General features: G+C 35.0%; 1 protein-coding gene across 6 annotated transcripts in view; it reads right to left on the bottom strand.

The window, feature by feature from the left end:
* The window catches only part of COL4A5 (collagen type IV alpha 5 chain), a 370,566-nt gene that overhangs the window by 172,678 nt on the left and 175,167 nt on the right, over positions 1-22,721 (bottom strand). For all 6 annotated transcript variants that reach the window (XM_033112875.1, XM_033112869.1, XM_033112893.1 and 3 more), the window contains 8 exons: positions 22,423-22,476; positions 22,272-22,328; positions 21,947-21,991; positions 20,149-20,202; positions 18,540-18,581; positions 16,078-16,210; positions 11,268-11,441; positions 10,846-10,929 (listed from right to left, as the gene is read on the bottom strand). In XM_033112875.1, the coding sequence (XP_032968766.1) occupies positions 10,846-10,929; positions 11,268-11,441; positions 16,078-16,210; positions 18,540-18,581; positions 20,149-20,202; positions 21,947-21,991; positions 22,272-22,328; positions 22,423-22,476 (643 nt within the window). The remainder of the gene's footprint in view (positions 1-10,845; positions 10,930-11,267; positions 11,442-16,077; positions 16,211-18,539; positions 18,582-20,148; positions 20,203-21,946; positions 21,992-22,271; positions 22,329-22,422; positions 22,477-22,721) is intronic.

Genomic DNA, 22,721 nt, shown 5'->3' on the forward strand with positions numbered 1-22,721 from the left:
AAGTGTGCTGAAGAAAGAAATTACTGTACATATGAAACTTTCTTTTACATACATAATGGTAACCACTCAAAAAAAAATCTAGAACTGAGACACGTAACATAAAAAATGGGAAACAGAACAAAAAAAGATCATAGAATACCACCAAACAAAAATAACAGACATAAACACAAAGGCAAAGAAACAATGGAGAAGCTGTGCTAACAGAAAAGTAAAACTGCTATTGGAAATCCTCACATGTCAATAATCACTCTAAACGTAAATGGACTGAACTCACCAATAAAAGAGCACAGAGTAGCAGATTAGATCAAAAAACAAAACCCAACCATATGCTGCCTCCAAGAGACACATCTCAGCTACAAAGACAAATAGAGACTCAAAGTGAAAGAGTGGAAAACGATACTCCAAGCAAAGAGAAAAACAGGTGTAGCCATTATTATATCTGATTATATCTGATGAAACATACTTCAGGATAAAAAGGTAAGAAGAGACAAAAATGGACATTTCATAATGATAAAGCGGACAATACAACAAAAAGCATAACACTTATCAATATATATGCCCCCGTCAGGGATTACCAAAATACACAAAGCAACTACTAAGAGAACCAAAGGGAGAAACAGAAAAATGCAATTATACTAGAGGATATAAAAACCCTATTGATAGCTATTGATAGATCATCCAAACAGAAAACATATAAGGAAATATCAGCCTAAATGACACATTAGACCAAATGCACATAATTGACATTTGCAGAGTATTTCATCCTAGAGTTATGCATTCTTTTCTAGTGCACATGGAACATTCTCAAGGATAGGCCATATGGTGGGACACAAAACAAGCCTCAGCAAATTTAAGAAGATTGAAATTATACCAAGGATATTCTCCGACCACAACACTTTGAAATTGGAGATCAACTGCAAAAAGAAAGTGGAGAAAACCACAAATACTTGGAGATTAAACAACATGCTATTAAAGAATGACTGGGTCAAAGCAGAAATAAAAGGAGAGGTCAAAAGGTGCATAGGAACAATCAAGAATGAAAGTACATCCTATCAAAATTATTGAGATGCAGCAAAGCCATTATTAACAGGGAGATTTATATCATTACAAGCCTATCTCAATTAACAATAAAAATCCCGAACAAGCAACCTAACATTACATCTTAAACAACTAGAAAAAGGAGAATAAATGAAACCCAAAGTCAGCATAAGGAAGGAAATAATAAAAATTAGAGCAGAACTAAAAGAAATAGAGAACAAAAGACAATAGAAAAACTTAATAGAAAAAAAGAGCTGATTCTTTGAAAAGATTAATGAAATCGACAACCCTCGGTTAGACTCACTAAGGTAAAAAGTGAAAAGACACAAATAAACAAAATCAGAAATGAAAGAGGAGACGTCACCATGGACACCAGGTAGGATCATATTGAGAATACTATGAAGGACTATATGCCGCCAATTAAACAACCTAGAAGAAATGGACAAGTTTTTAGAAACATACAGCCTTCCTAGACTGAATCACGAAGAAGTGGAAAATCTAAATAGACCTATCAACAGTAAGGAAATAGAAATATTTATCCAAGACCTCCCTCAAAGTGAAAGTCCAGGACCAGATGGCTTCACTAGTGAATTCTACCAAACCCTCCAAGAGGATCTAATACCAATCCTGCTCAAACTCTTCCAAAAAATTGAAGAAGAGACAGTACTCCCTAACTCATTTTATGAGGCCAACATTACCCTGATACCAAACCCTGGTAAGAAAAAAGAAAACTACAGATCAATATCTCTGATGAATACAGATACAAAAATCCTAAACAAAATCTTAGAAAATTGGATACATTAGAAAGATTATACATCACGATCAAGTGGGGTTCATTCCAGGGGCACAATGATGGTTCAAAATACACAAATCGATCAATGTGATATATCACATAAACGAAATAAAAGAAAAAAGATCATATAATTTTATCAATAGATGCAGAAACAGTTTTTGACCAGATCAGATTCAACATGGATTTATGATTAAAACACTTAATAAAATGTGTATAGAAGGAAAGTACCTCAATATAATAAAGGCCGTATACGACAAGCCCTCAGCTAATATCATATTTAATGGTGAAAAACTAAAGCTCTTTGCTCTAAATTCAGGAACACGACAGGGCTATCCCCTATCACCTCTGCTTTTCAACATACTATTGGAAGTCCTAGTCAGAGCAATCAGGCAAGAGAAAGAAATAAAAGGCATCCAAATTGGGAATGAAGAAGTTAAACTGTCACTTTTTGCAGACGACATGATCCTTTATATAGAAAACCCAAAAGACTCCACCATAATACTATTAGAAACAATAAAAAAATACAGTAAAGTTGATGGATACAAAATCAATGTACAAAAATCGATTGCAGCCCTGTATACTAACAATGAATTTTCAGAAAAAGAAATGAAAAAAAAAAATTCCTTTTGCAACTGCAAGAAAAATGAAACACCTAGGAATAAACTTAACAAAGGATGTGAAGGACCAGTGAACTGAAAACTGTAAGGCATTTTTAAAAGAAACTGAAGAAGACACAAAGAAATGGAAAGACATTCTGTGCTCAAGGATTTGAAGAATCAACATAGTTAAAACGGCTGTATTATCCAAAGCAATATGCAGATTTAATGCAATACCCATCAAAATCCCAATGGCATTTTTTAAAGAAATCAAACAAAAAATCATCGGATTTGTATGGAATCACAAAAGACCTTGAATAACCAAACTAATCCTTAAGAATGAAGAATAGGGCTGGTGGTATCATCCTCCCTGACTAGCTTGTACTACAGGGCAATAATAATCAAAATAGCATGGTACTGGCAGAAAAACAGACACACAGACCAATGGAATAGAACTGAAAACCCAGAAATAAACCCACATAAATTTGGACTGATAGTTTTTGACAAAGGAGCCAGAAACATACAATGGAGAAAAGAAAGCCTCTTCAATAAATGCCGCTGGGAAAATTGGAAAGCCACATGCAAAAGAATGAAACTAAACTATCTGCCACCATGTACCAAAATTAACTCAAAATGGACTAAAGACCTAAACATAAAACCTGAAACAATAAATTGTATATAAGGAAGCGTAGGTACTAAACTTATGGACCTTGGATTCAAAGAAGGTTTTATTTTTTTTTGACGTCAAAGGCAAGGGAAGTAAAAGCAAAAATAAATGAATGGAACTACATCAAACTAAAAAAAGCTTGTGCACAGCAAAAGAAACTATCAACAGAACAAAGAGACAACCAACTGAATGGGCAAAGATATTCGTGAACAACACCTCCAATGAAGGGCTAATATCTAAAATACATAAAGAACTCATATAGCTCAACAATTAAACAACAAAAAAATCCAATTAAGAAATGGGCAGAGGATCAGAACAGACAATTTTCCTAAGAAGATATACAAATGGTCAACAGATATATGAAAACATGTTCAACATCACTAATCATCAGAGAAATGCAAATAAAAAACCACAATGAGTTATCACCTCACCACAGTTAGAACGGCTATCATCAACAAGACAAATAGTAACAAGTGTTGGAGAGGCTGTGGAGAAAAAGGAACCCTCATACACTGTTGGTGGGAATGGAGATTGCTGCAGCGGCTGTGGAAGGCAGTGTGGAGGTTCCTCAAAAAATTAAGAACAGAATTACCATATGACCCAGCAATCCCTCTCCTGGGTATCTATTCAAGAAATCTGAAAACATTTATCCGTAAAGATACAGGTGCTCCAATGTTCATTACAGCATTATTCATGGTGGTCAAGACATGGAAACACCGAAGTGTCCTTTGATAGATGATTGGGTAGGAAGATGTGGTAAATATATACAATGGAATACTAGTCTGCCATAAAAAAGATAAAATACTGCCATTTACAATACATGGATGGATCTTGTGATTATTATGCTAAGTGAAATAAATCAGACAGAAAAAGTATAGAACCATGTGACTTCACTCATACGTGGGATATAAAACTGAAAGCAACAAAAGAACAGGGCAAACAAAGAAATAAAACCTCAGACATAGACAATAGTTAAGTAGTTACCAGATGGTAAGGGGAAGGAGGGATAGTAGACTAGGGAAAAGAGGCTTAAATAAATGGTGATGTATTATAGAAATGTACACTTGAAACCTATATAATTTTACTAACCATTGTCACCCCAATAAATTTAATAACAAATGTGAAAAGGAAAATTGTAAAATTTCTAGAAGAAACCAGAAGAATACTGTCAGGTCCTTGGGGTAAACAAATATTCTACAACAGGACAGAAATAGCACTAACAATACAAGACGGCATTCATAATTGGATTATTTTTTACATTAATAACTTCTCTTCAAGGAAAGAGGAGTAAAAAAGCAAGTCACAGAATGGGAGAAGATAGCTGTGATGCACTTATTTGACAACCCAATTTAAAACAGGAAAAAAAAAGCACTTAACGAAGAGAATATACATACTATAAGGAATGAGGCTAAGCATCAATAAATCATCAGGAAAATGAAAATTAAAAGCACTTTGAAAAATGGTTCGGTGATATCTATGGAAACAAAACCTACACCTATCCTATCACCCAGCAATTCCATTCCCAGGCATATACACAACAGAAAAGAATGCTCGTATCCTATAAAAAGTATATATATAAGAATGTTCATAGCAGCTTTATTTATAATAGGCACAGACCAAATATCTGTTATCACTGGAATATTTAGGTTTACAAGGTCTGCCAATTAAGTGATTATTCATTATGGATTTGTAACAATTGGACAAACAGTTAGTCAAGTTTACCATTTGGAAGTGCTGAAAAGGCTGCCTGGAAAAGACGGAAACGACCTGAACATTTTGCCAACAATTCATGGCTCTTGCATCATGACAATGCACCAGCTCACATGGCACTCTCTGTAAGGGAGTTTTTAGCCAGTAAACAAATAAATGTATTGGGACACCCTCCCTACTCACCTGATCTGGCCCCCAATGACTTCCTTCTTTACCCGAAAATAAAGGAAATATTGAAAGGAAGACATTTTGATGACATTCAGGACATCAAGAGTAATATGATGACCGCTCTGATGGCCATTCCAGAAAGAGTTCCAAAATTGCTTTGAAGGGTGGACTAGGCGTCAGTGCATAGCTTCCCAAGGGGAGTACTTCGAAGGTGACTGGAGTGATATTCAGCAATGAGATATGTAGCCATTTATCTAGGATGAGTCCGCGCACTTGTCACACCTTCGCATTTGTACAATGAACTACCAAAGAGCAGTGAAAAAAAAAAAACTACTACAAACAAAAACAAGTATATATTGCATAGATATAATATCGAACAAAAGAAACCAGACACAAAAGAACCTATACTTGTATGGTTTCATTTATACAAAGTTCAAGATTAGGAAAACTAATGTATGATAGAGGATAAAATAGTGATTACCTTTTAGAGTGCTGACTAGAGGGCAGGAGAGTCTTCAAGAGTCCTGGAAAAAGTTCTATATATTGATTTAGGTGGTAGTTAAATAGGAGTGTGTGTATATAAATGTGTGTATGTGTGTGCATGTGTGTGTGTGTGTGTGTGTGTGTGTGTAATGTTCCAAGGAGGGATGAAGAGAAACAGGATATGTAATGTACTGAAAACCAAAAGAGGAAATTGATTAAAGAATGGAAAAATCAAGTAGAAGGACAGAGACTTGACATTTGGATTAGCAATGTATAGGCTGCTGGTGACTTTGACAAAAGCAGCATCTATTGAGTGGTGTGGCGAGGAGGAGTAAAATCCTTATTGGAGTATGTTTAAGAGAAAATGAGAGGAGAGTATCTAGAGACAGTGACTAGAAGATTCTTGAGGAGTTCTACTATAAGTGGGAGCAGAGGAATAGAGCAGTATCTGGCAAGAGAAGTGGAATTACTATAAAGTATTTTTTAGATTTTTTAGACAGGTAAAGAAAAGCATATCTGTATGTTGCTGGGAATGATGCCATAAAGCAAAAAATTGATGATGTGGGAAATGCAAGAATTAATGGAACAAAATCCCTGGGGAGACAACAGGGAATGGAATCTATTGTACAAGTAGAGGACTTGGCTTTAGATAGGTGTATTAACAATGATAGGCAGGCTGGCAAAATATATGAGCATAGATGCAAGTAGGTGGGTAAATGTCATGGTGGCAATCTATGAAAGTTCTCTTGTTATTGCTTCAATTGGTCAGTGAAGGAGGAAGGAAACTCAGAATTTTAAAATGAGAATGGAACATTTCCGGTCAAGATGGTGGAGTAGGTAAATACTGTGCTTGCCTAATTTCACAACCACATCAAAATTACAACTAAACTACAGAACAACCATCATTGAGAATCACCTGAAATCTAGCTTAACAGAAGTCCTATAACTAACAACAAGCAGTAGAAGCTACTTCCAGACTGGTAGGAAGGGCAGATATACAGAATGGGGCTGGTCCCACACCCATGTATGGCAGTTAAAAACAGAGAGGGTTATTGTGGCTCCAGAAGTACCCCATGTGGAGGAAGGTGTATCAGCCCTACACCAGGCTCCTTAGCCCATGGTTCCAGTGTTTGGGATAGAAGTCGCCATAACTTCTGGCTGTGAAAAATCAGCAGAGATCATGGCTGAGTGAGACAGAGGGTGGCTAGAGTCCCACGCAATCCTCTTAAAGGGCACATGCATGGACTTGCTTGCTGACAGACTCACTCGCTCTGAGCTCCGGAGCTGGGGCAGCAGCTCGAATATGAACAGGAAATCAATTGTCTTGCTCCAGGGCAAGGGCTGGAGGGGCATCTTTCTCCCAGACAGAAGTGCTGGCAAAATCCATTGTTTCTTTGTCGAGCCCTCCCCGCTCTCAGCCTGCAGAGGCAGGCAGTTGCCATATCTGAGTTTCCATCAACTTAGCTAACATCATTCATCTTTCCTGCCCTCGGAATTCCCTGAGACCCCACCATACCCAACTTTTGGTCCACCCAAGCCATTTCCAGTGGCTTTTCCATATAAACTGCCTGTCTTGGCTCATGCTGTGGACTTTGCTAAAGTCTCTCATAGGTTCACAAAACCCAAACAAGCAGCGTCTGGTTTTGGTGTGTCTTGTATCTCTTGCTGAGTAGCACCAAGCCTGGAACTAGCAGAAGCTGAATTGGGTTCCTGGCTTGGCCTCTCAAGGCAACTTCAAGCCCAGCAGGGGTGGCGGCCATCTGTGCATTGCTTTGTGGCTCACGTCAGGTGGCCTGCGCAGGGTATAGGCTGTAGCTGAACTTGGCCTGCTGCGGGATCACTTCCAGAAGGCCCCTGGGCTGCCATGCCTGGTGGCTAACTTCAGATTGATCCAGGGTATCACCCAACCACCTGACAGGACTACAAACCCAAAAGGCAGACTGGGCAGGCACCAGAGCCTTACTAAAGCAAATCCTGCTCCATAGGGATAGTGCCTGCACAACAGGTCCTCCACTGTAGTCACGGTCAGTACTCACAACCAATCAGCCTGAGGGCCAACTCTCCCACTGATGTGCAAACAACCAAAGCTCAATTACAACAGGAGTGCACACAAAACCCACACTAGGCACACAGCTGGAGCCTCAGCTCAAGTGACCACAGAGACGGTGCCACTGGGTCCCATAGGACGCCTACTATATAAGGCCACTCTACTAAGACCAGGAGACATATCAGCCATACCTAATATATAGAAACAAACAGGGAGGCAGTGAAAATGGGGAGACAAAGAAACACATCCCAAATAAAAGAACAGAACAAAGCTCTAGAAAAAGAATTAAACAAAAATGGATACAAGCAATCTACCAGATGCAGAGTTCAAAACACTGGTTATAAGGATGCTCAGTGATCTCAGGGAGAACTTCAATAAAAAGAGATAGGAAACATAAAAATGGTAGTAAAAGCATAAAAAAGAAACCAGTCAGAAATAAAGTATACAATAAATGAAATGAATAATACATTAGAGGGAATCAACAAATTAGATGAAGCAAAGGATTGAATCAGAGATTTGAAAGAGAAGAGAGAAGAAAACACCCAATCAGAACGGCATAAAGGAAAAAGAATAAAAAAAAATGAGAATAGTTTAAGGGGCCTCTGGGACAACATCAAGTGTAACAACGTTCGCTTCATAGGGGTACCAGAAGGAGAAGAGAAAGGGCAAGGATTTGTAAACCTATTTGAAGAAATAACAGAAAACTCCTTAACCTGGCAAAGGAAACAGATATACAAGCCCAGGAAGTGCAGAGTCCCAAACAAAATGAACCCAAAGATGCCCATACCAAGATACATCATAATTACAACCCCAAACATTAAAGACAAAAAGAGAATCTGAGAAACAGCAAGAGAAAAGCAGCTAGTTAAGTACAAGGGAGCTCTCATAAAACTGTCAGCTGATTTCTTAACAGAAACTTTACAGGCCAGAAGGCATGGGGAGGAAATATTCAAAGTGATGAAAGGCAAGGACCTACAACAAAGATTACTCTACCTAGCAAAGCTATGGTTTAGAATTGAAAGGAGTTCATCACCAGCAAACCAGTATTACAATTTTTACAGGGACTTATTTAAGACCAAAACAAAAGATAAAAAATATAAATGATAAAAAAATGGCAATAACTATGTATCTATCAACAATTACATTAAATGTAAATGGATTAAATATTAAAAGATAGCATGGTTCAATGGATAAGAAAACAAAACCCTTACATATGCTGCTGACAAGACTCACTTCAGATTGAAAGACACACACGGACTGAAAGTAAAGAGATAGATAAAGGTATTTCATGAATATGGAAATGAAAAAACCAGTATTTCTGGTTAGCAATACTTATACCAGAAAAAACAGACTTTAAAGCAAAGTCTATAACAAGAGATAAAGAAGGATCCAGTAATCCCACTTCTGGATATTTATCCCAAAACACTGCTTTGAAGGGACTTGTGTGTCCGTATGTTCATTGCAGCATTGTTTACAATGGCCAAGAATTGGAGGCAGCCTGGGTGTCTGTGGATGGATGAATGGATTAAAGAGGAGGTGGTAAATATATACAGTGGAATACTGCTCAGCCAGGGAAGGGAATGGTTCTTGCTACCTGAGGTGGCATGGATGGACCTGGAGGGTAGTGTGCTGAGTGGAGTATGTGAGACAGAGAAAGACTGATGCAATGTGATTTCGCTTATATGTGGAATCTAAGAACAAAATTAACAAACAAAACAAAAACAAATTCATAGATACAAAGAACACATTGATGGTTGCCAGATGGGAGGGGCATTAGGGAATGGGTAAAAAAAGGGAAGGGATTAAGAAGTACAGATTGGTTATTACAAAATAGTCATGGGGATGTAGGCTCTAGCATAAGGAATATGGTCAATAATACTGTAATAACTATATATAGTGTCAGACGGGTACTAGATTTCTTGGGATGATAAATGGGAGGGGGATTGGGGGCAGGGTGAAAAAGATAAAGGCATCAAGAAGTACAAATTGTAGTTACAATTTGTAGTTACAAAATAGTCATGCATAGAGACATAAAGTAAAGCATAGAGAATATAGCTAATAATATGGTAATAACTATAGATAGTGGCAGGTGCATACTAGACTAGTCAGGGGGATCACTTCTTACATTATATAAATGTCTAACCACTATGCTGTACACCTGAAATTAATATAAAATAATATTGAATGTCAACTGTAATTGAAAAATTTTAAAAGGGGGGAAAGGTGAAGGGGAATAAGAGGTCCAAATTTCCAGGTATAAAACATAAATAAGTCATGGGAATGTAATATATAACATGGGGAATATAGTCAAAAATATTGTGATAGCATGGCACGGTGTTAGATGGTTGCTGGACTTATCATGGTGAACACTTCTTTTGGTATATAAATGTTGAATAACTATGGTGTACACCTGAAAATAATACTTTGTATGATGACTGTATTGTAATAAAAAAATCTTAAAAATAAAATAAAATGAGAATGGAAGAGGAGGTATAAGAAGAATGAAGAGAGAAGAGTAGGTACAGGCTCAGAAGAGATGGTAATTTGGAATAACCAGGGCTATCTTTTTGTTCCAGGTTGAGTACAACGAGGGAGTGGAGAGTAAAAGCGTCAAGGGTTTATGCATGGGATTGATTACAATGATTGATCATTAAATAAGTCATGGGAATGTAATATATAACATGGGGAATATAGTCAAAAATATTGTGATAGCATGGCACGGTGTTAGATGGTTGCTGGACTTATCATGGTGAACACTTCTTTTGGTATATAAATGTTGAATAACTATGGTGTACACCTGAAAATAATACTTTGTATGATGACTGTATTGTAATAAAAAAATCTTAAAAATAAAATAAAATGAGAATGGAAGAGGAGGTATAAGAAGAATGAAGAGAGAAGAGTAGGTACAGGCTCAGAAGAGATGGTAATTTGGAATAACCAGGGCTATCTTTTTGTTCCAGGTTGAGTACAACGAGGGAGTGGAGAGTAAAAGAGTCAAGGGTTTATGCATGGGATTGATTACAATGATTGATCATTGAATTTAAGCTAGGTTAACAGGGAAGTAAAAACACCAAAAGGTTGAGGGATATTCAAAGTTAGTAGGTTTCATTGAGGTTAAAGAAATGTTAGAGTTAGACTATTAGAGGTAGTTAGCTAAAAAGATAGGAGACAGTGGTCAGAAAATGGGACTCATGAAATCAAGATTATGGAAGTGTGCCCTATTGATAATGAAATGGTCTTGGGGTATTACCATGGGAGTGAGTGGCTGAGGTAGGGTGGAGGATATAGGGAATTTTGCTAATGATTTGAAATAATGAAGGAATAAATATGGGGATCAAACCTTTTACTCCTTGTTCTCCTTGGAGTCCTCTATCACCTGGAGATCCTGGAGGGCCTGGAGGGCCTGCTTCACATATGTCACCACCTGAGATAACATTAAAAAAACGATAGCAAGCTAATTGCTGTGAAATAGCCAGAAGACTAAAAAGAAGGAAGCCTGACAGGCTAGAAAAAAAGATCTATTTCAGTTACATCTCTGCAGTAATACGACTACCTATAAGCAAAAGGAAGATATAATGCTGGTGAGAACTGGAAGAGCAAATTTAAATATCGAAGAACCACCAAATGTCAAAAATAGTAGCCACAGTAGAAACTCTTTGATATCAGAAACACAAAGAATGATGCCAACCTTCAGCTAGATTCACTTATAAATGAAAACAAAATAAAAACAATGGAATTTAACAGGACAAAAGTATAGCTTACTAGGAGGGATGTAAGGGCCTGGAGGGCCAGGAGGCCCTGGAAGGCCAGGAGACCCCGGCTGTCCATCAAGTCCAGGAGATCCGGGAATGGAAATTCCAGGAGGACCTTCATCACCTTTTTGGCCCCTTTCTCCAGGAAAGCCAGGGGGGCCAGGAGGACCCATAAATGCAGTCCCTAAGATAAAAAAAATACCCATTAATCAAAAGTGATCTTATTTTAGAGATATTACTTCGGTTCTCAACGAGACATAAGTATTGGTAAGATCTCCCTTTACTGTATAATGCCAATTATGTTCTTACTGTTTTCTATGAAAATCAACATCTGGAAAAATGATAAAAATTTTCAAATACTGTGAGTACCAGTCTGAGTGTAAGAAAGAATAATTGAAGAATAAAAGTAGCTTTACTACTTTTGAAAATAAGCTAATAACTCTCTACCCACCCTTTTTTGATACTACGATCTTTTAATCTCAGGAATACTAGAAAGCCGTTAGCAAGAGAAAAACAGGTATTTCAAAGTTTCCATGTCTCTGTTTCTGGACAGTCTTCTGTCCCACTATCTATTCCTGCACCATTAACACACTTTTTCATTACTACAGCTTTATAATCTTTTCAAAACTGGTAAGGAAAATATACCCACCTTTGGTCTTTTTAAAAATCATCTTCACTACACTTACAAATTTACTGTTCTAAATAAATTTTAGAATCAACTTGTTAGTTTCATTAAAAAAAATCACTGGAATTTTTAATTAGATTAATTTGAATTTAAAGATTAAATTTTTGGTAGAATTGCCTGTTTATAATATTGAGTTCTTATATCAAGTAATAATTAAGTGTATCTCTCCATTTATTTATTCATTTTATATTTAATAATATTTTATAAAATTCTGCAAAGAGGTCTTATACATCTTGTGTTGGGTTTATTCATGGGTTAATGGGATTACTGTTGTGAATTTTATTGCTATTACTATTGTTAACTGGATTTTTTTCTCTTACATGTTTAATTCTTTATTGCTGGTGTAGAAGGCAAATTATTTCAGTATGCAACTCATATCTGTCCGCCTTGCAAACATTCTAAGTTCTAGTAATTTGCCACTTGATTATTTTAGGCTTTCTGAGTAGGTAACTGTACGGGTTGTGGATAACCAAAAATTTGTGGTGTTTTTGTTTTTTCTTTCCCATCCTTACACCTCGTTTTTCTTCCAGATTTAGCGCACAGACTGATCACCAGTATAAGGACAAATAGTATTGGTGACTCTGAGTATCTTTATTGTATTTTTGACTTGAATGAGAATGCTCCTGGTGTTTCACCACAAAGTATGACATTTCCTCTACAGTCCTGTACTTTGTGTATCAAATAGTTTCATCAAGTGAAGGTAGTTGCCTTTTAATCTTAAAGATTTTTTTCCTGTTGAAATGAATGGATATTGAATTTTACTGACTGCTCTCTCTCCACCTATTGGCCTTTCTCTTTTAATCTGTCAGTGTAGTTCATTACAGTAATGTTGAACTATCCATACAACGTTAGGGTAAAAACTACTTGGTCATAATATATTACTTAAAATCCTTCTGGATTGATTTGATAATATTTTATTTAGTATTGTTGCTTCTATGTTTATAAGCGAGATGGAATTATAGTTATTTCTAGTGTTATCATCTCCTTGGTGGTTTGGTATCAATGCTATTAAATTGAATTTCCTGTTTTTTTAAATGTTGTGAAATAGCATGTAAAATGTGAGGATTATATGCTTAACAACTTGGTAGGATTCATCCACAAAATTCTATAAAACCACCCATAAAACCAATGTTTTCATAGAGATCTTTATCATTTCAAAATCTTCTATGATAATTTATCTACTTCGGTTTCCTCCTTTCTCAGGACAGTTTTAGTAATTTATATTTTTCTGCTTTATGAGAAATGTATATTTCATCTAGAATTTCAAATATAGTTTTATAGTTGTCTTGTAATTTAAAATTTAAATTATATTTATGGCAATAAGCTTTTTTCTTTACTGATTTTATTTGTGCCTTCTCTTGCCTTTATCTTGAACATATTTTATTTTTATTTTTACTTTTATCAAGGTTTTCCTTTTATTTTGTTTGCACTTGATTACTTTCCTTTTTTTTTTCTTTCCAACTTAGCTCATTTATTTTTAGTATCTCTAATTTTGTGATAAATTAAGGGTACCTCTTTGGCTATATTTAATAAAGTTTGATATGAAGTTGTTTAGCATTCAGTAGGTTGCCATTTCCATTTTTACTTCCTGTTTATCTCTAGAGTTATTTATAAATGTGCATTTTAATATACAAATATACAAATGTAATATACAAATATACAAATGTAAAGATATTTGGTACTTTTTGTTGTTAATTTCTAACTTTATTTCAGTGTGGTCACAGATTGTGACTTGCATGTAATTAAAAAAATTTTTTTGATCTAATACAGTCAATTTCTATAAATGTTTCATGTATGAAAAGAATGTATATTCTCTGCTGCAAATAGGTTGTTGCTCTCCCCAATTCTACAGTTTTATTATGCTGTTCAAATCATTTAAATCCTTATTTATTTTTCACCTACTTGACATGTTAGGGATCTGATAATTTATCTTTTGTAGTTTATCAGTTTTCACTTTATATATTCAATGTCATATTGTCAGATGCATAAAGTTTCAAGATTTTTATATAATTGTGGTACAATTTGTCTATTCATATGAAATGCCTCTGTCTCTTTAATGCATTTTTTGCACTGAATTCTATTTCATACTATACTTCACACTAATTTCTAAACCAGCTTTCTTTTTGATAGCAGTTGCCTAACGTCTTTCCATTGCTTTATTTTCAAATTTGCTATGTCCTTTTACTTCAGATATGTCTATTATTATGTACAGTATATAAATGTTTTTTTATTCCAATTTTACCTTAGTTTTTCTCTTTTAATCAGTCTTTTCACATGTATTGGAGTTATTGATGTATTTTTAACTTCTTGTCTTCACATATTTTATTTTCTATTTACCCAGGTTTATTAATGTTTATTTTACCCCAATCTTAACTTGAATTATGTAGATCAAAATTTGAGGTCATTTTTTCCCCCTTAACTGGTGTGTAAGTGATGCACTTTATTTCTATTCCTCTCTAAAATTTTAATCTATGCATGTAGACATGTATTTTCTAAAAACTTACAGAGTTAATAATATTTATATTCTTTCCCTCTAACAAGACCAAAAAAACCTTATCATTGACTTCCCCCATTCTCTGCACCACCACATCCAATGTTAATAATGTGTACAATTATATTTCCATCTTGTTACTTAAAATACCTCTGCTATTTTTTATGATTAATACTTATTTTAGACTTAATAGACTTTACTAATATCTTTCCTAACCATTGGTTCTTGTGTCACATCCACCCCCACCCCAATTTCATCCTGAATTCATTTCCTTCTTCCTGGATTAAAACCTCCAGTAACTATTTCACAGAAGTTCTGGAGGTGGTGAACTTTCTAAGTATCCTACATTTACACTAGGATGATAGTTTGATGTAATATGGAATCCCCAATTCATAGTTGTTTTTCTGTATCACTTTGAAAATGTGCTACATTATCTTCCTCTAACTCTCATTGCTTTGTACGTGATCTCATTGCTCTCAGACAAGTTTTAAGTTTCTTTTTATCCTTAAATTCTAAAATATTCCTACAACGTGGCTAGTTATGTATTGTTGTATTATTATTATTTTACTCTTGCTTAATAATCCACATGCCTTTTCACAGGGACTTGTGTCTTTTTTTAATATATATATAAGTTCTCAGTCATTAATTTTTCAAATATTGCCTCTTGTCCCATTCTCCTCTCTTTGAACTCCTTCATGGTGTATTTTGGAACTTCAAGATTTATCCTTTATGTCTTTTAACTTTTCTTTCATACTATCTAACTCTTTAACTTCTTTGCTGCATACTGAGAGAATTACTTATCTCAATTTTCCAGGCACAGTATGTGTTTAGTCCACTGTCCTGAAATTAGAAATCTGAAGTGCATACTTAGTTAGAACAAAAATGGAACCTCATTTATTATCTTTCTTTCTTTTTCAGAGGATCACTGAGTGTCACTCATCTCATCATGTTAATTTTTCATTAGCCAAATATTTTTAAAGGGAAAGAAACCATAACTTATTAAACATATATGTGTGCCAGGTACTGTCATCAGATGCTTTGTCAAATTTTACATAAATCCATACTATCACCTCATTTCAGAGAACACCCATATAAACATGCTAGACCAGGGCAGTGCCAAATTAATGGCCAAAATTACAAGTGCTGTACTATACTGTATATCTTCAACAAGTGAATGATATAAAACTCAGTATTGAGCCCCAAGAATTTATTTCATAGCAAAACCACCATGGAGATTTCTAGGTAGATGTTTCTAGAATTCTAAGTGGATAGTGCTGTTTATTATTTTTACACAGGAAATCTTACAAAACTAAGCATTGTTAGAACAGCACTCCCATAACAGTATGAAAAGTACAATGAATAATTTTTGAATCAAAGAAATGTTTGCTATTATTAATAATAAAAAGTAGAAATAGGATTTTTAAAGTAAAAGGGCATTATTCAAATGATTTGGCTTTTTTTAAGTACAGTGAGGAATTTGTTAAGAAAGGCTATAGTAAGAGTTGAGAAGTTTCTTTCCATTGAAAAAAATACTCATGTCTTCTACTGCCTGCCATGTTCACCCTGGAACTAATATGATAGTATTGTATATGTGGATTAGTAAAGATGCTATAAACACAAGGGCATTAGCACAATCCCTTTTACCTGGAGGTCCAGGAAGGCCAGGCAGACCCTGTATTCCAGGAAATCCACGCTCTCCTTTTTCTCCAGGCAATCCAGGTAACCCAATGTTTCCTTTTTCTCCTACTGTTACACCAGTCCCAGGCCTAGGAATTACCTTTATTATGAAAGAAAATAATAAAGGAACTCAAAGAAGAAGAACCTTGTTCTCCTGAAAATAACCTAGCAGTTACACATTATTACAATGCCATCATTTTCACAAAATGTTCAGAGGCAAAATCATTAAGATTACTGCATAGATTATGAATCACATTCTAGATCATGCCTATCCTTTAACTGATTAGAAAATTTCCTATACCAGTATTAATATTACCACTCTCCTGAGCTCCAGGATTACAGAGCTATAATTACTTTAGATATCTCTTATCTTATAATTCACATTCAATTCATTCCAATCACCTAAGCCTGATCATTCTTTGCTGAAAATGACTCCATTTGCCCTCTTCTTTCCTGTTACTACAGTTACTATCCTCACCTCACACTTGGACTAACAGAAGCACCTCTGACTTTGTCCCCTGGAATCTAAATTTACTGCTAGGATATGCTTCCTCAAAAACCAATTTTTCTGTGTTTAAGGACTCAAAATTGTTCGCTACTTTTTACTACCATGTTTCCTCCAAAATAAGACCTAGTCAGACAATCAGCTCTAATGCATCTTTTGGAACTAAAATTAATAAAAGACCCAGTATTATATTATATTACATTATATTAAACATAGTCATGTTATATTATTATATTATATTATATTATATTATATTATATTATATTATATTATATTACATTATATTATGACCTGGTCTTATATTATAGTAAAATAAGACCGGGTCTTATATCAATTGTTGCTCCAAAAGATGCATTAGAGCTGATTGTCGGAGACGTCTTATTTTCGGGGAAACATGGTATGCCTGATGCTACTTTTATCCCTGGACTCTGTTGAGTAACTTCTCACGTCTAATACCTCTCTCACCCTTTTCATCTCCTTTTATTTCTAGCAATGAATTTTTAGGAGAGTGTGGTCTATCTGGATTATAACAACTTCATGCATCTTGCACATTCTTGCTTATTTTGAATATACCATTTCAAACATTAATAATGTCTCCTCCAACCTTTCCTTTTATCAACCCACATTAATTTCTTCTTCTAGAGAGAGAGAGAGAGAGAGAGAGAGAGAGAGAGAGAGAGAGAACTGATGTCTTCTGGGAAAGCTTTATTGACTAAAATCAACAAACTAATCATTCCTTTTCTCTCTGTCTTCTTAGAATCTCAGAGCCTAAAGGATTTCATATTAAATAATCTAAATATAAAGCAATTGATCTCATAGAGCTTTAAAGGTAAATAAGCTTTAGATTCAAGAAACTGTTAGTCTAAGGTACAAATCAACACCTACTGGCAAAGTGTGATTTTTTTCATCCATCGCATATATGAAATATTCAAACAAAAGAAGGAGACTGAAAGTTTTGGGACCTAGAATCGGGATAGTAGTTAAAAAGGGAAAGTGAGCTGCTGGATAAGAAAGTACTTTCAAAATTTCCATTTCCATTTCTTCTGCTATTCATCAAAATCTTATCTCGTTTTATAAAGATATTAATTCTTAGAGAACTAAAATTCTGATTTTAAAATGAAAGTGGATAAAAATTATCTAAGATCTTTTTTAAGTACATCCTCATTACATTTAGTAATGTACTAAGTATCAATATCTGAGACTCACTATGGAGAAAAAGGAATTACTATTTGGACATATAAGTCATGGCACTTGTACCTTGCAGCTTTAATGCAATCTAAAGTCAAGAGTCGTACCAAATTTCAAAGGAAAACCAATCTGTCAAATTGCAGCAATAATATTTTATTCTTAATAAGATTAGAAATATATTTGACTTAAATTTCATGGTGAATGCAAACATGACAGAAAATCTGTAAACCCCCCCCAATTATTCTTTCATAGAGCAGTTTCATACATTTGTTATAAAGAGCCCCTACAAGCACACACTCAGGGTCAAAAAGAGGTATGACTCAGACAATTACAAATTGAGAAAACCTATTAAGACCAAATCCATCCGTCTTTCCTCAGCCCTACAGGGGAATGAACCAATCCCTAATTCCCCAGCAGTTTCTTTTTCAGAAACTTTGTCAGCAACACTTCCACCACCTGCTGGTTACTTGAGAAATGATTTGGCAATCATGATGCAAAATAACCCAATGTAATTTTGGATCTTAGCTATGGAGAACTAATACACAGGCAGAACGATACAAAGACTTTGAGGTCAGCATCACTGAAGTTTTTAGATGTAAAGACTTTTAAGCCAGTAGAAGTTGATAATGACTTGGAATTTTGTGTGCTATTAGGAAAATTGACAGCGTATATAATTAAGGCACAAAAATGAAAATGCATTAATAAATTTGATAAATGGAGACTAAAAAAAACTTACAAGTCCAGGAGGGCCAGTTGGGCCAATGTCACCTTTTTGGCCCTGTTCAAAACAATTTTAAAATCGGTTGGTAAAAATCACATGAAAACATCAATTTCCTCAAAAACATAACACATAACTAAGTTTCATAAAGACCCAGAAATCCATAATAAAATATATCCAAGAAAAATACAACATGAGGTAAATGAAACAGTACTGAGCTAAGCCTAAGAAGACCTGTGATGTTTTCTCAGATTTACTAGCTATATGATGTTTACCAAATAAATTGTCTTCTCTGTCTTATACATAGACCAGGATTCTAAGGTATTTCTAGCTGTAACATCCATTGATTTATAAGATTCCTATTTTCTAGGAAACTATAAATATTTTATAAAGAAGATGCTGAATAAAAACATAGAAGCAGTTAAAATCATTACATTTTTTTACATTTAGTCATGTTCCTTTTCATAAAACTTGTCAAGGGCATAAATTTAGTGTCATTTCCATTACTGACAGATATTTTAGAGCTGATGGACTTAACTATCAACAGGAATAGCTAATAAGTCCTAATTGCTTTTGTGGGTTTGCTGTTAGAATCTAATGGAAAAAAATTCAGACAGCACTATTACCCTTAACCAGTAGCTACAACAGCATGAAGAACACAGTATTCAACTGTTACTCTACTGGCCAAGACCCAAGGATAGATGTCTCTCACACCTCTATTCTCATTCTAGACTTGTTTATAGAAACGTTTCATCTATTTATAATCTCCTTTTAGCTCAAGGAGTTACTCTGTCCTATAACTTTACTAAATACTTGAAAAACAATCTTATTCTCTGGGCTTTTATATATTCCTTTATTCACGCTGTGCCTCTTAAGCCAAGAGATAACTTAGATCTAGTTTAGAGATAAACCACCATTAAAATGTGTGCCTTCTGGGTCCATTCAAGTTTATAACACCTTTCCCTCCTTGCCTGCAAAACAAAGCTTTCCAGTTTTGGTTTTCGTACAAAGAAGTCAGAGACCAGAAAGAATGGAAAACTAGTTATTTTGTGATCTGCTATAAATAGGGGAATTGTGTGCTTCATACACTCTTTCAAAAGCACTTTTAAAACAGGCAACTAAATAAATGACTTCAGTCAGACTGCACAGCTAAATAAAAACAAAAAAACAAACACAAAAAGCCTACAAAGAATTAGACATAGACTTCTAGACAGTAATTGCATAGAGAATGGAAATGTTTAGTAAACACATTCTGAATTCACAGCTATAAGCCTTTTTAGTAGGAGGACCTCACTAAAACAGTGTTAACTCCTCTTTCTGAAGAACAGAAGCTTTGTCGATATATGTTCAAAGTAAAGGCACCAACTTTTCACAATGGAAATACTGAAGTTAAACAATTCTTCATGTACTTCCACTACATGGACTGTGATTTAGGACCATGAATGAAAATTCAGAAGAAATGGTATAAAAGAAAAAGGGGCAACACCAAAAGATGGCTAAAGAAAGTATGTTTTGAATATAAAAGCTAGTTATTTAGAACCTTTTCATTTATAACTCAACCTCAGGAGAGAAAAGGCTTATGTTAACTAGAATAAAACCAGCCAATTCAAAGTATTAAAATTCTTACCTTTTCTCCAACCCTTCCTGGTTCACCAGGGTAACCAGGATCACCAGGCAAACCCTTTAACACATAGAGGATAGATTGACATCAGCAAATATGGTGGAGTAAAGACCTCCTCAAATTTTCTCCTCCATAAAAGCAGTAAGAACACTGGTAAAAATGGCCAGAGTCAACCTTTTCAGAACTCTAGACATTAAACAAAGATTTGCAGTAATCCAGGAAGCACTTATTGAAAAATAATGGCTGAATCTTGGTAAGAACACAAAGCTTTGTGAATTTAACACAAAGCTTTGTGAAATGAATTGTGGCATTTTAACTTGCTCTATGCCCATCACCCCTCTTCAGCTCTGCAGTAGCCTTGAAAACCAACAACACACAATCAAGGTTAAAAACAGGATCCTGGCAGCAACTGGAAGGGAAAGAACTGGTTTGGAGCTTCTTCAAACCCCCATTCCCAGAGAAGTGTCATTACTTCACTTGTCTGGTGATCCCCCAAAAGACCCCACTAGCAAGACTATCTTTGTTTAACCTGACTTGAGTTCTCCCAGTCCAGAGAACAGCCAAGGATATCTGTAGAAAACAATCAAAGGTAAATTGTTGAACATCATGGCTGCCTAAATCATGAAACAAAGACCAATTGTTCCAAAAAAGCCAGGAACTGAGGCCCTGAATTTGCTTCCTCTTATACCATTTTATATGTTTAAGCCATTTGTAAATCTAGTTTATAAGTTGAGGAATGCCTATTTGGCAAAATTACCTGTAAACCAACGTATGTGATTTTTATTACTTCCAACTTCTAGTCTTGTTAAAAATAATCCTTTCCCTTCGAAATGTTCTCCAAATGTCAAAGTTTCTATCTGTCTTTGAAAACCTCTTCTAATATCTACTGTGGATACTCTTCAACACTGAGGCTGCTTGAAATAATATTCCTGGACTCACGTTTTTATTTTTCCTCTTTTTTGGTAGTAATTAGAATTATCTGTCAAAACTTTTACTGAAAAACCCTTATGTTTGTACAAAATTGCAAGTGAATGTTTTTGCCAATTTTATTCATAATGGCCCAAACCAGAAACAACCAAAATATCCTTCAATGAGAGAACTGACTCTGGGTGGTGAACACACAATGTGATATATAGACGATGTATTACAGAATTGTACACTTGAAACCTATGTACACTTGAAACCATTGTCACTTCAATAAAGTTTAATAAAAAGAATAAAAAAAAATATCCTTCAATGGGTAAATGGATAAAACAAACCTTGGTACACCCATACGATAAAATACTACTCAGCAACAAAAATGAATGAACTACTGATATGCAGTACAATATATTATTCTATGTAAAATAATCCTGACTCAAAAAGCTGTATACAATATGACTCCATTTATATGATACTCTGGAATAGGCAATATTGTAGGATAGAGAACAGATAAATTGTTGCCAGGTGCTTTGGGTAGGGGGGGAGGGGATGATTACAAAAAAAGAATATGAAGGAACTTTTGAGGGTGATGGAACTGTTTTTGATTATGGAGTTGGTTACACAACCGTATACATTTGTCAAAACACACAGAACTGTACACCTATAATGGTTGATTTTACTGTACACAAATTATACCACGATAAATATGACTTAAAAATCTTACTTAAAAAAGAGAGGAATTTCAAATTCATATTCAAAAGAGAAAGAAAGGGTAATTTCCATTCATTTCAACTAGTTCCAAATCCAAGTCCCTTTGCTATCTTCCTGCTTCTCAACTTTGCCTTTTTTTTTTTTTTTTTGGTGGTAAAAGGACTTTACTCACCGGAATTCCTGGTTGGCCATTCTCTCCATCTTTACCTGGTTTACCCTATAGGATTTAAATGCAAGAATATAAAATTGTTATTTAGGAAGTACGAGGTTAAAGAATATAATAACCTTTATCCCTGCCTTTGCCTATATTAAGTAGACTTTTTAGACTTCAATATTATAACAAAAAAATACTTTATTCAATTGTGATATTTTGAGGCAATGAAAGTAGGATTAAAGAGGAAAGAATTACAGACACACCCCCCCACACACACATACACACACACACACACACACACTTAAAAGTGTTTGCAAAGTGTATTAGTAGTCATAACACTTACTCTTTTGCCAGGCTCTCCTTGTTCCCCTTTCTCACCTTTCACACCACCTGGAAGACCCTGTACACACAAAAGTAATTTTAGTAGGTTCATGGAGTAATATGTATCAACATCAATTTACATTAAATGATGCTAAAGAATTTTAGGTACTCACTGGAGGACCACGCATTCCTGGAGGTCCAGGAGGCCCCAGGTCACCAGGAAGTCCCTAGTAGGGAAGAAGAAAGAACTACCAATACTTTTAATACGACAGCTAGCTAGGAATGCTTTTAATAAGCGGAACTATAGACTCAAGCAGTGTAACCAAAGATAACCAAATGTTTCTTATTCAAAGTTGAAGTCTGCTAGGCAAAAGAACCTAGGGCCATCTTTGCTCACATCTGTTAATTTCTAGTGTATGTATAAGCCAAGTTTCGATGTAAATAACAAGCTAACATTTAAAATGAGTGTATT

This window comes from Rhinolophus ferrumequinum, chromosome X (assembly GCF_004115265.2).
Source record: "Rhinolophus ferrumequinum isolate MPI-CBG mRhiFer1 chromosome X, mRhiFer1_v1.p, whole genome shotgun sequence".
Classification (NCBI taxonomy): Eukaryota; Metazoa; Chordata; class Mammalia; order Chiroptera; family Rhinolophidae; genus Rhinolophus; species Rhinolophus ferrumequinum.